The 17564-nt window shown below is 44.5% G+C and overlaps 1 protein-coding gene across 1 annotated transcript in view; it reads left to right on the forward strand.

The window, feature by feature from the left end:
- Positions 1 to 5533: 5533 nt before the first annotated feature.
- The window catches only part of LOC137522697 (tumor necrosis factor receptor superfamily member 4-like), a 47884-nt gene continuing 35853 nt past the window's right edge, over positions 5534 to 17564 (forward strand). The window contains exons 1-2 of the mRNA XM_068242762.1: positions 5534 to 5699; positions 11726 to 11911. Of these exons, the coding sequence (XP_068098863.1) occupies positions 11782 to 11911 (130 nt within the window). The 5' untranslated portion in view covers positions 5534 to 5699; positions 11726 to 11781. The remainder of the gene's footprint in view (positions 5700 to 11725; positions 11912 to 17564) is intronic.

Consider the following 17564-nt stretch of genomic DNA (forward strand, 5'->3'; position numbering starts at 1 on the left):
TTCCAGAGCTCTACTATACAAAAAATTTTTAAATTGCTACACCAAAACGCTCCAAAAATCGCCAGGCATAACAAATAAAAATCTCTGGGCACATGCCTAGAATTGCTTAGAAAAATCACTTCTAAAAACACTGAGCGTTTGAGATTACGCTGGCGCTTTTCGGTGTGCACCAGCCCTAAAGGTGCATACGCAAAACCAAACTACTGATGTGGATCGGATCAGAACCCGATCTCCTTGGGCGACATCACTGGGCTCTGCTTTACAGATGCATGTCAGCTGTGTAGCTGATGACGCGCTGTAATGCTATGTAGGGGGGCGGAGGGATGACTGGGCAGCACATGCATGACATCGCGCAGCAGGAAATGTAGTGCCGTGAACAATTAAGTTGGCCATCGCTAGAGGTGAGCCGATCCACCAGGCAAATCACTTGCGCATCACGGGTTGGGGATCGGCCGCCTCTGTGCTAATGAATGATATCGACCGTCTGAGCTGACTTGAATCAGGCATGTGTACTGGACTTTAACCTCAACTGAGAGAATGAGGCACAAATGCTTTATATGAATAGCACACTTCTGCCGAATGACTCAGATCAGACGTTAGAAGTGACCTTTTCAAACATGTTGACAATCCACCAGAAAGCACAGAAGAGATTATTCTGTTTTGTCCTAACTTTGTTGGGCAGTTCCTTCTAATGGAAAATAGTATAGTCCATAGCTGTCTGCAAATATATAGAGTACCTATGTCGGATCAGTTAATTTCTGTGTAGCGCTGCGGTTTGGGGAGCCGCCATAGGCTGTAGTGAGAATTACGGCTATAGTGGTGCTCAGTGACTATGGATGCTGATAATTGACAACTAAACTAGTACAAAAAAAAGTGCAATAATCAGTTAAAAATGGGTAAATGTATGTAAAATACAAGAAGAATGGTAGAACTATTAGGGCCCGTACACACTGAAAATTGCTAATGACGTGCATTGCGATTACGATTTTCTCCGTTTCCAAAATGCATATTCTGGCACGATTGTGATGCTATCAGGCTAAATCGCTATGCACCACAACCCAAACACAGGAAAAAAGCTGCATGCACTACATTTGTGAAAACAGCAACTGTGTGAAAAGGGCACTGCGTTTATTATGTGAGTCATGGAGCCCTTGCAGTCAGCAAAACGCATGCTGTGTTTACGGGCTATATAAATGTTGTTTGTTAGATAAACTCCATCTGCAGTTAGTCCTAAAGCTTCCATAGAACAACAGACAGCTGTGTAAGCGTAGTATATTGAAGAAGTAAAAAGCAGAAGCTGATTACTTTTTAAGCCTCATACACACGTCCAAGAAACACACAACAACATGACTAACCTCAAGACATTGACATGACCTCTATGTCCACATGACCAAACCAACTAAATGACCAGCTCATTTTCATACTGTGGACACAAGTGGAATAATGTTCGGCACGACATGGCCGCGTACACGTCCTTCAAACGACTTTTACACACACGGCCAACTGCACAAATAGCAGCCCAACAATTGTGTGAGTAGATCTGACAGTTGGAACAGGCAACCAGTTAACTGTTAACTGTTACCAGTTAGTCATTTGCATGCGTACACATGCCTGATTGTTGTCCAACAGACTAAAGTCAGACGATAATCAGGCAATTTGGTTGAGCGTGTGTTCGGGCTTTTAGATAGAGGATTTTATAGTCCTTTTGCACAAACCTTATGAGTTGCCCAGTCAGCCAAGAGCAAGCAAAGTCCGACAAAATAAGTGATTGATGAACTACAATTTCCTATTACATTAACTTGTTTCACTCATTCTATTTTTATGTTTATACACATAAACAATAATCTAACTTTAACTGGCCACCTTTCTATCATCTATAAGATGTTTTCTCACTCACTAGTATGGGGTAATTTCTTTATACCTAATGAGCAAAGGGCATTGCTTGGTGTTTATTTACTTATTTAATGTTTATGTAGCGCTGACATCTTCTGTTATGCTGGGTACACACGGGGACCGTTGTAGCTGTCGCTAGCACACGGGACGTGTGCGCGATAGCTTGCCGACAGCTCAGCCTGTGCGACAGCTGTTTACATGTCTCTGCCCAAAGGCAGAGGCGCGGCGGAAGCTGTCGCCGAAGGTTCAGTCCCCCGCCGGAAACTCCGTCTGCAGTGAGTGGGTAGCTGTCGCTAGTCCGCATACACGCGGCGGACTAGCGACAGTTGCGGCGACAGAAGTTGCCGTGCGATTGAACTTTCCAATCGCACGGCAACTGCTGTCTCAGGCGACAGTTTGGGGTGCGCGCCTCATACACATGGTGCAACTGTCGCCGCAACGTGCGCTTGCCACGTGTTTGCGGCGACAGTTGTAGCCCGTGTGTATGGGCCATAAGTCTTGTCACCAGTGCTGCTCGGATACCACTTTTCACTATCTGGATTTAATTCGGATCCGGATACCCAGATATCCGATCCAGGTCGGATATCAGAGTTTAAAATTTTCCAATCCGAATCGGATATCCGACCTCAGTATCCGGTGGAATTCGCATATCTGGATAGAGAACCGGAAGTGACCTGAAAATGGCTTAAAATGCTTCCAAATGTCTCATTAAATGGCAAAAAAAACTATTTGGAGGTCTCTCTCTCTCTCTCTCTCTCTCTCTCTCTCTTCTCTCTTCTCTCTTCTCTCTTCTCTCTCTCTCTCTCTCTCTTCTCTCTCTCTCTCTCTCTCTCTCTCTCTCTCTCTCTCTCTCTCTCTCTCTCTCTCTCTCTCTCTTCTCTCTCTCTCTTCTCTCTCTCTCTCTCTCTCTCTCTTCTCTCTTATTTTTTTGCCATTGAACTAACTATCCGCCCGGATTTCAAATGGGAAATCCAAGTTTGCTCGGATAGTCTATTCGGATTTTAAAAAGTATCCGAATAGCTATTCAAAGTTCAGATTATCTGGGTAGTTCGGATATCCGAAATCTTGCTTAGCACTACTGCTTGTCACTAGCTGTTCCTCAGAGGGGCTCAAAGGCCCCTTTGGGGGAAGACAGTATGTATGTTTTTGGAATGTGGGAGATAACCAATGCAAGCATAGGGAGAACATACAGACGCATACATGTAAAAAGGCCGCCGAGAAATTTTGGCGCAGGGTGAAGTTGCAAGATGGCTCACCCTGCTGTGGCAAATTTCCCGGTGACGTTAATTACTATTCCCCCTCCAAGGCGCGCCATACAGTGGGGGGTAAGATCCAATTCAGCTTCTAGTTATTGTTGTGGGCTGAATTGCACTGTTTATATTGTAATTTAGACTCTGACAGCACTCAAATAACTCACTGAGCACTGCTTTAGCCATAATTCACAATACAGCCAACAGCAGCGCCAAAATGTCCTCAGCCGTGCAGCGCCCTTTCTACCTGACTAGCATACAGACTCCATGCATTATATACTGTATATGCCAGTAATCTGCTTACTTCTGGCAACAATCAGTATTATGCAGATGCTAAAATGTCTGGCTGAAGGTGTGTATAGTCTCCAAAAATAGTCTGTGTTGAAGATAAAGGGGCACATATGCAATTAAGTTTTTACTCCTGAATTTTCTCCAAAGTGATATTTTCACATCTTGACAATAAAATACCTCTGAAGCCACCAGCAAGCAGGAAAATACGTAAAATAATTTTCATAGTAAATTTTCACCTACTTTTTGGTACTTTTTTGATTGCAAAATGCTGAAAAAATATTTTAAAGAGAAGATAAAAAAGTAACTCCTAGGAGATAACTGAGGAGAAAAACTGAATTGAATAAGGCCCCATGGTGTTCCAGGAGACTTCTGTAATTTGCATGTTTTCTAGCTCTTCTACATTCTCTCAACACTTTCAGGGTATGCAAGCCAAACTGAAAAGCAAAAATTATGTGGAAGTCCATCAGAAAAATATGTTTTTTTTTCTAAATCTAGATTTTTTTTTTCTGGGAAACCAGACAGAAACCTCAAACATTTTGGATTTGGAAAACCTTTCTCCCTGGGAAATGCACCATCTACCCGGTTTGAACTCTTAATTACTCCTAGAAGTGACAAGGTAAACATAACTTCTTCCTCTGTTCAATTATTTTTACTCCTGCAGGAAGATTGGTGTCTGGGGCATTAGTGCTCCAAATTCAGGGGCAAACCCAGCATTTTCAAAGGGGGGGATTCCTGAAAGGCCAGCCAGGCACAATACAGTATAATTATATGGTAGGACATCATGCTGGGTACACATAATGCAATTTTACGTATGACTGACAGAATATTTCCTAAATGTCCGATCTGCTCCTGATCGACAACGGGATTGATCAGAAGCAGTTTGGATACAGATAATAATGAGGACAGCCGACATTGCTAATGACGGGGAAAGTGAAGCATTCACACAGCAGGGCGCAGGGTTGTCCTCGTAGCTGACTCTGTTAAGTCCCCCAGATCTGCTCCATGCTTTGTATACACACTGCTGCTACATCCAAAGTCAATTGTAGCAGGTAAAAAAAGGGGGCAATGCTGTGAGCTGCAGATATTCTGGTGTTTTAACTTGTGCCTGTCCCCAGACACTGCACCCGCCCTGGTCTGAGGGATCCTTGGTCTGAGGGGGGATCCTGGGCAGCTGTAATCACCCGCCCTGCGTTTGCATATGAAATGAGTTGTCAAGTAATGTACTATTGCCAAGGTTGTAAAGATGTCCTTTTAGCTGAATATCATGGTTGGCTGGCTCTCAAAATGAAGGGCCAATTTTAACATTAAATTACATCATAGCTATATACTACCAGTTGTTTAACAAAAGTGTACGTACACTGTGTTTCACTATGTAAAGTTGAAGGTTCCACTGGAGGGTGGAACTACTGTGACATCAGTGCATCCACTGCATAGCTGCTCTGATACCAATCAACCACATCCTTCCTTCTGTCTTGGTGTATCATATTATCATATCTGATCACTTCTTGTAAAGACTGCTTGCAAAGCAAAAATTGGAAATTAGACGGAATGTGACATCTCTTCTCTAGACAGGAAGCCAGTATACAGTTCTGATCAGTTTCAAAGCTGCACAGTAGTTTTTAGGTGTCTTCTGAAACCTACATGGATACAGTTAATCCAGTATAGTCAATTTTGAATAAAAAAAATAACTCAGGGCATGAATACAAACTATGGCCTGAAACACACCAGAGGAGTTTTTCTGAGCATTTTGAGTTTTTAAATCTGCTGCTAATGTTATCCTATGTGTCTGTGCACACTGGAGCAATGAGGTTTTGTAAAAAAAAAACCCATAGCATTACATTGGGAAGAGCTTTTAGAGGTTTCAAAAGCTCTTCCCAATGTAATGCTATGGGTTTTTTTTACAAAACCTCATTGCTCCAGTGTGCACAGACACATAGGATAACATTAGCAGCAGATTTAAAAACTCAAAACGCTCAGAAAAACTCCTCTGGTGTGCCCCAGGCCTAAATGTGCAACATGTTAAAATTTCTTCCCCCCCCCCCCCCCCCCCCCCAGGTTCCACTTACAAAACAACTCCCCATGAACAAATATGGCCAATCCCCTCTTGATGAGCCATCTGATGAGTGTCGCAACTGATGCACTCCCATCTCTAACTGCCAGAATTCTCCCTTCATCTGAGGTTTCCATCAGCCTATGTCCATATGTTGGGAGTGATATCAGGAATGCCTCCAGGAATCCCCTAATAACTGGCAGCCGCCAGATACGGTATATACAGATGCAATACTATAGGGAAAAGGTGCCCAACTTCGGTACTCACCTCAATAGAGGGGAGCCAGGCAGCTGGATCCCCCAGTATGGCTGGGTAGATAGTGTCCCTTGTGTGGCCAGGTGTCCCACGTATTGCAGGCAGCCTTTAATCAACTTCCAGGCTCCAGCGATGAGCAGCTGTGGACCCCTCCGCTCTCGCCGGTATCCTCGCTCACACGGACATTAAGTTCCCGACATTTACTTCAGAGCAAGCGGGGATGCCGTCCAGAGCGGAGGGGAGCGCCGATCGCGGGGGGAATGGCAGGAAGGTGAGTGGATCCTTTTCTCTCCCCCCCCCCCCCCTACTGCCGCATCACTAACAGTGATCACTACGATCTGCCGGCGATCATAGTTATCACGTGATCAGGAGCCATATGGGATGGCTCCTGACTGAGGGGAGATGTCAGCTGTCATATGACAGCTTAATCTCCCCTCTCGGGTGCGCACAATCACATCGGGAGCGGAAAGGGCGGGTGGAGTAAATTCTACGCCGCATCAGGGTTACACAGCCACAAGTGCGGCGTAGGATTTACATGTGGCGGTCCCCAAAGGGTTAAAGTATTAGAGGCAGTGGATCAGCAGGACAGCCAGGCAATGTGCATTACTTAAAAGTAAATAAACATGTCAGCCTCCATATCCTTCTCACCTCAGGTGGAATGACCGTGTTTTACATCTACATGGTAACGGTGCGCCTGGTCACGCCGATGACACGGCCACGTCTGCAAGCGTATAGCTAGTATTTAAATGGCGCCATCCCAACGACACATATCCCTGATGTAGCTTCCGGGTAACCGGTAGGATCTTTGACTGCCCGGGCTCTTACTCAGCACCATCCTTGGTAAGCTCCTTGCCGATCCGCGACCTTTCATTGCCCTCTACTTATTTCTTAATCTACTATCTTGATATTATATTTCCTTCTGGCTGGGATCTCCTACACTCTGTTCACACCAGGCACTTCCCATTTCCTTCCTTCTCATCTTTTCTAAGGTGATTGCTTTCTCTTTACCTCACAGCACGGGTGATCCTTTTCTGAATTGCATATTTTTTACATATATTGGAGATTATTTATTCAGTCATGCACTTTGGTCCTTTTTGGATAGGACCTCATAGTTTGTATTGTTGTTCTGCACTAGCACTTTATTAGGAAATTGCACTCATTTCTTGCCAGATTATTATGTGTTGGGCAATAGTAGAATTTAATTGCATACTGTCCGAACAGTGGTGTATTGACCCAGTGTCTCACCATATCACTAGATTATTTATGCACTTAGGGTGAGATACCCTACTATTTGGGCCAATGCACTGCTGTTCAGGAGAGCGGTGTATGGACCATTGATGATTATGATATGATTATGGCATCATAGGCTCGGAAGCCAAATTGTGTTTTTAATTGTTATTAACTTTTAGTACTGTTGGCAAATAAAGATGTGTTCTATGTGAATACTGCAGTATAGTCTCCTTTATTAAACTATGTACCTATAGGTCAGAGGAACTACTTTTTTTTCTTGTTTTTTACATATACATACACATGAAGAAAGACAAATGAAATAATGTAACCATCAATTCTTAGGGAATATTTTCCCAATATTTAGGGATCAACTACTGTAATTACATTGAGTTTTACTCAACCATGAACTGAAATTCCTTTTAAATACTGCCCTGGAGTTGTTGCTGTAGTTACAGAGAATATTTACTGTTCTACTCTTTTCCTGTGTCTCACAAACTCTTTCTCATATCTTTAGCTGCTCTTTTTCCTCGATTGCACAAGGCGTACACGCAGCAGCCGTCTACCACCACAGTGACCCCTTTTCTGAATCATGCTAACAGTTTTCACATTGTATAAACCACATCAAGCTAAGTATATATGAAAAGTGCTGTGAATTTATTTAGGGGTTGCTGCCTCTGTATAAAGCCCCTTCTATTGATGGAATTATCCACCCGAGACTGATATATAGTTTAACTTATGGGGGAACTCTGCCCTTGTTCAGAATCAGAATCATATTTATTTCGCCAAGTACAGTAAGGACTGTATTCGGAATTATTTGTGGTACACATGGCATAGACATAGTAAAGGAAAACAAGACGCACAACACAAATTTTAGAACAGCAGTAATGGTATATATGACAGTCCTGGGTCAGCCGTGCAGGAGCAGACCAAATAAATTATTAATTAATAATAATGATGATGATGGTGGTGGTGGCCCCCCGCTAGGGCGTGCCAGTAGGCAGGCCTGGCAGGGGGAGGTTGGAGTTCAGCAGCCGGCCAAGACCAACGGAGAGACCCCGCTGGGGCATGCCGGTAGGCGGGCCTGGCAGGGGGAGGTTGGAGTTCAGCAGCCGAACCGCCTGGGGGAAGAAGGGGTTCTTCCATCTGGTGGTTTTGCATGCTATAGTCATGTAGCGTCGGCCCAGTGGGAGGAGCTTGAAGTAGCGACTGCCTGGGTGGGAGGGATCACGAGATATCACAGAGGCCCTCTTCATCATCCTAGCGGAATGGAGAAGATCAAGAGGTGGAAGAGGAGACCCGATGATTCTCTCTGCATGAGCTATGACTCTCTGCAGTTTGTGTTTATCCCTGGCCGTTGCGCCCGCGTACCAGACAATGACTGAGGAGCAGAGGATGGATTCTATAGTGGCAGTATAGAAGCTGGTCAGTAGTTCCCTGGGCATGCTGAATCTCTTCAGTTGACGCAGGAAGAACAACCTCTGCTGAGATTTCTTCTGAATTTTGGAGGTGTTCTGCCCCCACTTCAGGTTGTTGGTGAGAGTCGTGCCGAGGAACCGCACGGATGTCACCCTCGAGACTTCGGTACTCCCAATAAGGACAGGTGGGAGGGGGGGAGGGTTCCTCCTGAAGTCTACAACTAGTTCAACAGTCAGCATTGAGTACTAGGTTGTTGTCTCTGCACCAGTTACAGATTCTCTCGACTCTGCTACAGTTCTCATGCTCTCCGTTGCTGCCAATTAGGCCGATGATAGTGGTGTCATCTGCAAATTTGATGACTTTAACAGAGTCCACGGATGATATGCAATTGTTGGTATAGAGGGAGAACAATAGTGGTGACAGTACACAGCCTTGTGGAGCCCCTGTAGGGTGGTTCTAACGCAGGAGTAGCAGTTGTGACGAACTGTATCTGTATATCTGTTAAACAACTTGTGCTTTGAAGACACCTGAGAACAGTCTATCTCCTATAATGCTTGCTGTGTTATCTCAGTCTGTGAGGTGCAACTCTAAGAAGTTGCTGGTGTCGAAGCAAAAAGGTGATTTATAACACCGAGCTTCACCTGTTGTGTTCTGTTTGTCAGGAAGTCTTTGATCCATGCTCGATGGGAGGGGTCTACTCCGAGCTGCACCAGATTGGAGAGCAGGATGTTTGGGCACATCGTATTGAATGCTGAGCTAAAATCCAGGAACAGGATCCTAGCGTAGGAGGCAGGATTTTCTAGGTGCACGGTGATGTATGCCAGACAGGCGTTGATGGCGTACTCAACGGATCTGTTTGCCCTGTAAGCAAATTGGAGCTGGTCAAGGTGAGTGTCCGTGTACCTCTTCAGGTGGGCAAGGACCAGCCGCTCAAGGAGCTTCATGATGTTGGAAGTTAGGGCCACTGGTCGGAAGTTGTTGGGCTCCGTGCTGCCGGGTTTTTTGGGGACTGGTACAATTGCGGACCGCTTTAAACAGGACTGCTCAAATAAGGAGGTGAGCACAGGGGCTAACTGATCAGCACAGGTTCACAGGCAGATCGATGAAACTCCATCCGGTCCAGAACACTTCCTGGGATTCAGCTTGCGGAGGTGCCGGAGTACCTCTAATTCCTGGCCAGCAACAGGAGCCAGGGCGCTGAGATCACCCAAGGGGGGGGGGCCTTGGTCGTGGCTGTATGGTCTACGTGCAGGTTTGGAAGTTGCTCGAACCTGCAGTAGAACTCATTGAGTTCCTCCGCCAGCCGAAGGCTCGGGGTCGCAGGCTGAGGTGCGGGTTTGAAGTTCATGGCTGCTCTCAGGCCCTTCCATACCTCCAGTGTATTGTTTGATTGGAGGTAGAGCCCCAGCTTATCGGAGTAGGCCCTCTTTGCTGATCGCAGTTCTCTTTTCAGGGCGTTCCTGGCCTCTCTGTATTTATAGTAAGTCCCTGCACACAAAACACAAACTCACAAATAGGAAGGAAAGCAAAGTTTCAAATATTTCAAAAAAAAACTGCAGAAGTGCTGGCCAGTGCCTACTCTAACCCTGTGTGCCATGCAAAACACTGCAAGCGGACATCTTGGCCCATATGCAATTAACTTTTTCTCTTGAGTTTTCTCCTAGGAGATGTGCTTTTTGCAGGTCTAAGCCAATGCTTGTGTCTGACGGGAAGCATCGCTTCCTGGCAGCATGAAAACTGCAATTGGCTAGGGTGTAGAGAAGTTCTTTACCCGTGGGGGGGAGTGTTACATTTAATTGGATTAGCTGATGCTCGCTCCCATTGCCTAATTTAAGAGGAACTGCAGTGAAAATAATGTAACAAAAAAGTGCTTCATATTTACAATAATTATGTATACATGATTTAGTCAGTGTTTGCCCTTATTTACAGTCTGACATATATCACAAGGTGACATTTTTACTGCTGGCAGGTGATGTCAGTGGAAGATGATCCTGCTTGCTTTTCTGGCAGTTGGCAGCTGTTACTTCCCACAGTGCAACAAGGCTCCCACAGTGTGATGTCAGAACCATGGTCCTAACATCACACTGTGGGAGGGGTTTCACCACAGTATCAGCCATACAGAGCCCCCTGATGATCCGTTTGTGTAAAGGACAAGATTTCTTATGAGAAAGGGGGTATCAGCTACTGATGAAGGGATGAAGTTCAATTCTTGGTTACGGTTTCTCTTTAAGAATTTACCAGCTCTTATTGCTGGTGAGTTTGGTAATAGGATATGGCTCATTGAGCTTGATGCATAAACTATTGGTAAATATACCGTGTACACACAGTGCGGGTTAATATTACCATGTGCGCACAGCGCACGGTGCTGTCAGCGTATTGTGTACTCGTAACTGTTGTACAATGCACTTGTAGTGCGGCCGCAGTACTCCATTAGCGCAGCCGCTACTATGGTAATTGCAGTAGCGGCAACGCAACTGGACTACTGTAGTTGTGCTGCGAGCACATTGCGCAGCAGTTATGAGAACACACTACGCTGACAGGACCATGCGCGTTATTATTGATCCGTGCTGCGTGTGCACAATATACTGTATTTACTACTAGTTCATGCATCAAGGCCCTTGCTTGTCTCAAAATGTTACTTTGTCATTATTTTTACTGTTATTACTAAAGTAACAAAAAATATAAAAACACCAACCTCTCATTTGTAAAGGAGCAAACACATGAGCAATTACTGTCGCTCACAGGGATCGGGACGTCATCCTTCGGGCAACACTTTGAGCCTGATTGCTGTGCAGATGCACCACTAACCTACAGGATTTTGAGATGTTCTGCTGCTATAGAGGGGGGAGGAGGAACAATAGCACAGTGCACAAGCGTGTAGGTTGAGTGGCGGCTTCTAGCACGTAGGTTGAGTATGAGAACAATGGGCTGGCTGCACTTGGCTGAGTCGATCTGGCACTCCTGATCTCTCGGCGACACATCAGGGTCACTGTACACACGCTTGCGTTCCGCCACCTTGGCCAAAAACATTTTAGCGTGTACAAGCACTAACACTCAAAACGACTGGTTTACGGTGTCCGTTAATCTCACGCACACATCAAGAGCACTAAATTTACCACTGGCACTGAATCACACGTTAACTTTTTGTGAGGTGCAGATGATACGACATGTACGCAGCAAGACTTCTATCTGCTGGCTTTGCATCTGGCACCTTTTTTTAGAAATAGATTTTTTGAACAAGCAGTTTTTTTTTTTAATGAATCTGTGATGGGTTAAGAAGTGTGGGTGTCCCATCGTCCTTTTGCTCCTCCCATTGATCATTCACTCATATTTCCTGCAGTATGGCATAGAGTTAGAAGAGGAAGCTGGCTGCGCGTGTCACTAGTTGCAGAGGAGATGTCTGTTCTCTGGCTACAGCTTATAACCATTCTGTCCCTTTGGCACTGTATTCATGGAAAATGCAGAGAGGACCAGTATGAACATAAAAGTGGACAACAGATCTTTTGCTGCGACTCCTGTGTAGCAGGTGAGACACCCTTCCATACTTTAAAGGCCAGATCTGTTGATAAGATTTATGTCTATTGAGTTCAACCAAGTTAATCCAGAAAAATCCAGAAAACCCAGAGAAAGAAGTTTGGTCCATTTTCCTTATAAGCGTAAAAAAAATTGAGAAAATCTTAGATTAATATGAAAATATTTAATGTTAAAACATTTAAGAAGCATTTTATTGTTGATTTAGGAAATCATCCAAGTTTCTTTGAGGCTAGATTCACAGTGGGTCGTTGTGTTGCAAGGTTAAAGTTGCAACCCAAAATTACAACGCAACAAAAAAGTCATAACCCACATTAACGCCACGATAATGTAGCATACAGTAGATTCAGTGAAGCATACAAGCAATGAAATGTATCTGGTAACGTCTGCGTTTAGAAGTAATGCACTGCAGCAGTGAGTTACCATAACGCAACATTTGCAACGCTAACGTCACATTGTGAATGTCACATAGTCTAACATTGCAGTGCGGTAAACTGCGTTATATGACTTTATAATGCAGGATAATAACGCCCCACAGTGAACCTAGCCTAAAACAAAATAGATCCTGTGGCTTTCCCCCTTTTCACAGCCCTTACAGTAAAGAATCCTTTTTCATGTGACCTATTTTCCTCTGAGGGCAAGGGTATTATTATCATATGATGCATACTGTTTTTACTTGCAAAAGCTCAATATGGAAAAATGAAATAAAATATCAGAGAGATAAAAATGGAGGTGTTATGTGGGATATTCATCAGCGTCATACCGGCACGAAACGGCTGTTGCGCCGTCCTGTCGCCCTCTGGTCACCAATCCCTACCCGTTATGGCACAGTCTCTGGTTAAGGTTTGATGAAATCACCTTGTTATATCACGCAATGGATTTATATGCATCGGTATAGTGACTTTTCTAAAGGGGATTAAAACAATCTTTGGAGCAGTGCACGGACTGCCTTGTTTGTACTAGCTATACTCACGTATAAGCCTAATATTTCAGCATTGCCAGCTTGCTCCCTGCTGTGTCCATGCCCCGCATCCCCCACAACATGGTGTTCAGAGTGCACTGCTCAAGACTATCTATCTGTGTCCCCTGGCGCTGCACCTATCTTCACAACCTCGGAGTTACTCCTGCTCTTGTATTTGCCTGAGGAAGCGGGCTTGGGACCCACGAAAACACGTTGCACAATTTTATGTGGAGTACTGATTAAATATATATTTTTCTGGATACCATATATGGTGGTTGTGTCATGTATATTGGGGAGACGGATCCACCCCGGTCCCCCAATTTTTAATTTGGTTTTAATAGACTATTAATTTTTATTCTGCTGGCGCCTCTGTAACTACTACAAATATCATTATCCACCTGGTGGATGGGTGTGTACACCCTTATTTTTCTTCTACGGAGAGCGACTTCTTAGCCTGAGTGGGGACAGGCCTAATATCCCCATATGTGATTGGAGTGGTTGCCTGAGGTCGGCAGCCCAGACTTGTGAGTATATCCATATCCATATCTGCTGTACAAATTGAAGATTACCTTATATTAACAATAATACACTATTGGGGGCTCTCGATTGTTCTTTATTTTTGTCTTTCTACTGTCTCTCAAAAGAGTTCACGATCTAATCCCTACCATAGCCAGTTTGGGGAATTGGGACCAATTATTGTATGGCCTGGTTCACACTGCAAGAGCTTTTTTTAGTGCTAGTGATTTCAAAAAAAGCCCCTGCTAATGCAATGCTATGGGTGATTTCTATAAAATCACATTGCTCAAGCGAGAACAAACTCATAGCATTACATTAACAAGAGCTTTTAAAATCACACAAGCTCTTAGAAAAAGCTCTTGCAGTGTGAACACGCCCTACCAGTATGTTTTTTGAAGTGTGAGAGGAAAATGGAATACCTGGAGAAAACTCACGCAAACGCAAGGCAATCATATGAACTCCATACAAATAATTTCCAGTAATTGAACCCAGCATTATAATGCTGCGAGTTGGTCCCTCCCTCCACAAACGTTGAGTCCCTGGGTTATCCATCTGATCCTACAATTGAAAGCCCAGCTTTAGATACTCTCAAGTGTTTTATTCCTAGCGAGAAAAAACACAATACTATTCTGTTACAGGCCGCACAAGTATGGAAATGTGTTAATAAAATATATAGTGACAAAGGCACTGGTTATCATACCCCCCTCTGGAACAACCCTCACCTGCTAGAATTTAGATCAGTTCCTGATCCCTCCTTTTGGATAAACAAGGGAGTGATTTTCCTTGGGCATATTGCCTCAAAAGGACAGATCCTTCCTTTCTCCGCTATTGCAGCTGCCTATTCCGTCCCCCTAAATCGAGAATTCAGATATTGGAAAATTAGGCACGCCTTCCAGAAACAATTCCGCACAACCCCAGTTCAGATATACAACTCCCCTATTATAGAGATGATTAAAAATGGGCCCATCAGACACATGGTTGGTGAAATATATAAGACACTCCTAGAATACGGCGCAGAGGATCTTACTACACCCTCACGGAATAAATGGGAAGCTTGTGGTTTAGACATTCAAGACGATGACTGGGACGAGGCACTCTCAGTTCCTAAAAGGGTCTCTCCTTGTATCCGTGAACGCACTTCGCAAATTTATATACTACATCAAACCTACTTGATTCCCAAGCAAATAACTAAATACAACCCACAACAATCTGACCTTGTCCCAAATGCCAAGCCACCTCACCTACTTTTTTCCACTTGATATGGGAATGCCCATCCATTCTGCCCTTCTGGGCTCAAATTACTAAGTTTCTACATGATAAGATAGGCTGCCCCTTGAACTCTGCCCCTATTCTCTGTCTCCTTGGTGTAATACAAGATCAGGCCCTTGATAACTCGCTAAAAAAACTTTTTGTGTTAAGTCCTCTTCATGGCTAGACAGGAAGTGGCACTCAGATGGTTATCCCCAATAGCACCCTCTTTCGAAAACTGGGTCAAAAGAGTAAACCACGCCATTCCATACAAAAAGCTTGTGTATTTGCACAGAGGTTCAAGCAAGAAATTCCACCTGGTTTGGGATAGGTGGAAGAATCGGTAATGAGTGTACTCTCAATACTAAGGCTTGTAATCAGGGACACGGGTTAAATCTCTGTTTACTCTAAAATACTTGTTGACTTTTATTTGCAAATCCTGGCTTGTTATCCCTTATAAAGATTATATCTCCCACTGCTGTCTTACATACAGTCAATTGCAATTTCTTCATGTATTATTCACCCTATACCTGTAATACAGCCATGCATGTATCTTTAAGATCTATGTACATATACATATGCCTTGTAAAATGCAAAATTCTGTTCAATAAACTTCTTTTTGTTTGAAAAAAAAAAAATAATAATGCTGCGAGTTAAGAGCGCTTACCATTCTGCCATTGTGCTACCTCTGACTATTAGTGTATTGGAACCAGGCTGTTCAGTTATGGTACTTCTATTTTTCTCAGGGCCAGGTTTACCATAAGGCACTGTAGGAACCTGATGATGGAAAAGCAGCTCCCTCCACTCCCTTAGTGCCTCCCTCCCTCCTTCCCTATGCAAAGTCCTGATGAGAATGTAAATGTGAAGTTACACACCCAGCTCTCGGCATTCCACTGACGCCACTAGCTGCTTAATATTGAGGGTAGTTCTGGCTACCCAGTACCTAGGGCACCTGCAGCTATGATGGGCAGGGGAAGAAAAAGAGAAGTGACAGCTGGGGAAGCCAACACAGTTGTGGTGCGGTACAGTGAGAGTTTGTAGGTTCATGGAGGGTGAAGTCTAGGGTGCCAGGACATATGTGTCTATAGGCTCCTATGATGTAAATCTGGGCCTGATTTTTCTTGTAAAATTTTAGCCTATAAATACAGTATGTTCTGGCGTATAAGACCACTTTTTAACACTTGAAAATCATCTGCAAAGTCAGGGGTCGTCTTATACGCCGGGTGTCATTGATACCGGGTGATACGCCCTATCCTGTTACCGACTCTCAGATCTCGCTGCTGAGGACTGTAGTGAAGAACATGTGCGAGACTTGAGAGACAGAGGAGGTAAATAGGATACAAGGGTGGACCAGAAGGGTGAAAGAGGCGTTTTTTATGGGCACAGCATGATCGATTCTTCCATACCGCTCTGATAAACAGACAAGGAGAGCTGACCAATCCACTTAGGGAGGGGGAGAGTTGATCAATCCAACCAATCGGCTATACAGGTAGTCCCTGGTTAACGAACGAGATAGGGACTGTAGGTTAGTTCTTAACCTGAATCTGTTCTTAAGTCAGAACACTGTGCAATCTATGTTCTCTGTACCGCCTCTGTGCCCCCCTGTGTCCTCCTCTGTGTCACCTCTGCCCCCTGTAACTTCTATATAGTTTAGAAAGCCATTTTTTCTTTAAAAATTGATTTTCTCAAAAACTACATGTCCGTTTTGAAAATGGGGGGGGGGCTTGTTCCAATGGAAACACAGAATCCATGCCATTTGTATCAGCGGGTTGTTCGTAAGTCAGGTGTTCGTAAGTCGGGGACTACCTGTATACTGTTATATACTGGGTACCACATATAGTACAGCACCAGTATCTGTTCATACATAGCACATGTATATGATTTTTTTTTAAACATTTTTATTTGGTGGGCATTGGAAGAGGGAGGTAGTCTTATATGGCGAGTATATCCCAAACTCTATATCTTATCTGGAAAAGTTGGGGGGGGGGGGTCATCTTATATGCCCAGTCGTCTTATACGCCGTAATATACCGTATGTAATTATTCTGCCATCCACTGTTTAAAGCATTCAGTTAATAAGAGATGCTCCATGGGCTGCAAATAATACAGACTTACATGCCTGGAAAAAGAAGAGAAACAGCCTGGTTATTAATAATGTTTTGCACTGTACATACACGTTTATCCATGCCCAGATTTACCTCACAGGAGCCTATAGGCACAGATGTCCTGGCACCTTAGACTTCGCCCCCCATGAACCTACAAACCCCCACCAAACCACACGCAAGTGTGCTGACTACTAGCTGTCACTTCTCCCTTACTTCCCCTGCCCATCATAGATAGCTACAGGTGCTCCTTGGTATTAGGTAGCCAGAAGTACCCTCAGTATTAACCACTTGAGGACCACAGTGCTAAACCCCTCTAAAGACCAGGCCATTTTTTACTAAAATGGCCACTGCAGCTTTAATGGCTCGCTGCAGGGCCGCCCAACACAGCACACAAGTGATTCCCCCCCCCCCCTTTCTCCCCACCAACAGAGTTTTCTGTTGGAGGGGTCTGATCGCCCCCGGATGTTTATTTTTGTACAAATATTTATTTTCTTTTCCTTTTTAAATAAAAGTGTGTATTTTACTTTAATTTTACCCTCCCTCCTTCGGCCAGTCTATCACAGCGATCGCAGCAATCACATTGTCACGCGGCTGTCCCCAGTACAGCGCTGCTGCAGATCACAGCGATGTACAGACGGCGAAACCACTGTCTTTTTACTAAGTACAGTGCTGCGATCTGCAGAAACCGTCTAACAGTGTCCGAGCGGCGATCGCTGGCAGTCTCTGAGCAGCGATCGCCGCTGGGAGACCGAAGGCGGAGTGGAGCTCCGTCTACCAAGCAGGAGATGCGCGCGCAGCCTGCGTGCGATCTCCTGCAGT

Source organism: Hyperolius riggenbachi, chromosome 6 (genome assembly GCF_040937935.1).
Source record: "Hyperolius riggenbachi isolate aHypRig1 chromosome 6, aHypRig1.pri, whole genome shotgun sequence".
Taxonomy (NCBI): domain Eukaryota; kingdom Metazoa; phylum Chordata; class Amphibia; order Anura; family Hyperoliidae; genus Hyperolius; species Hyperolius riggenbachi.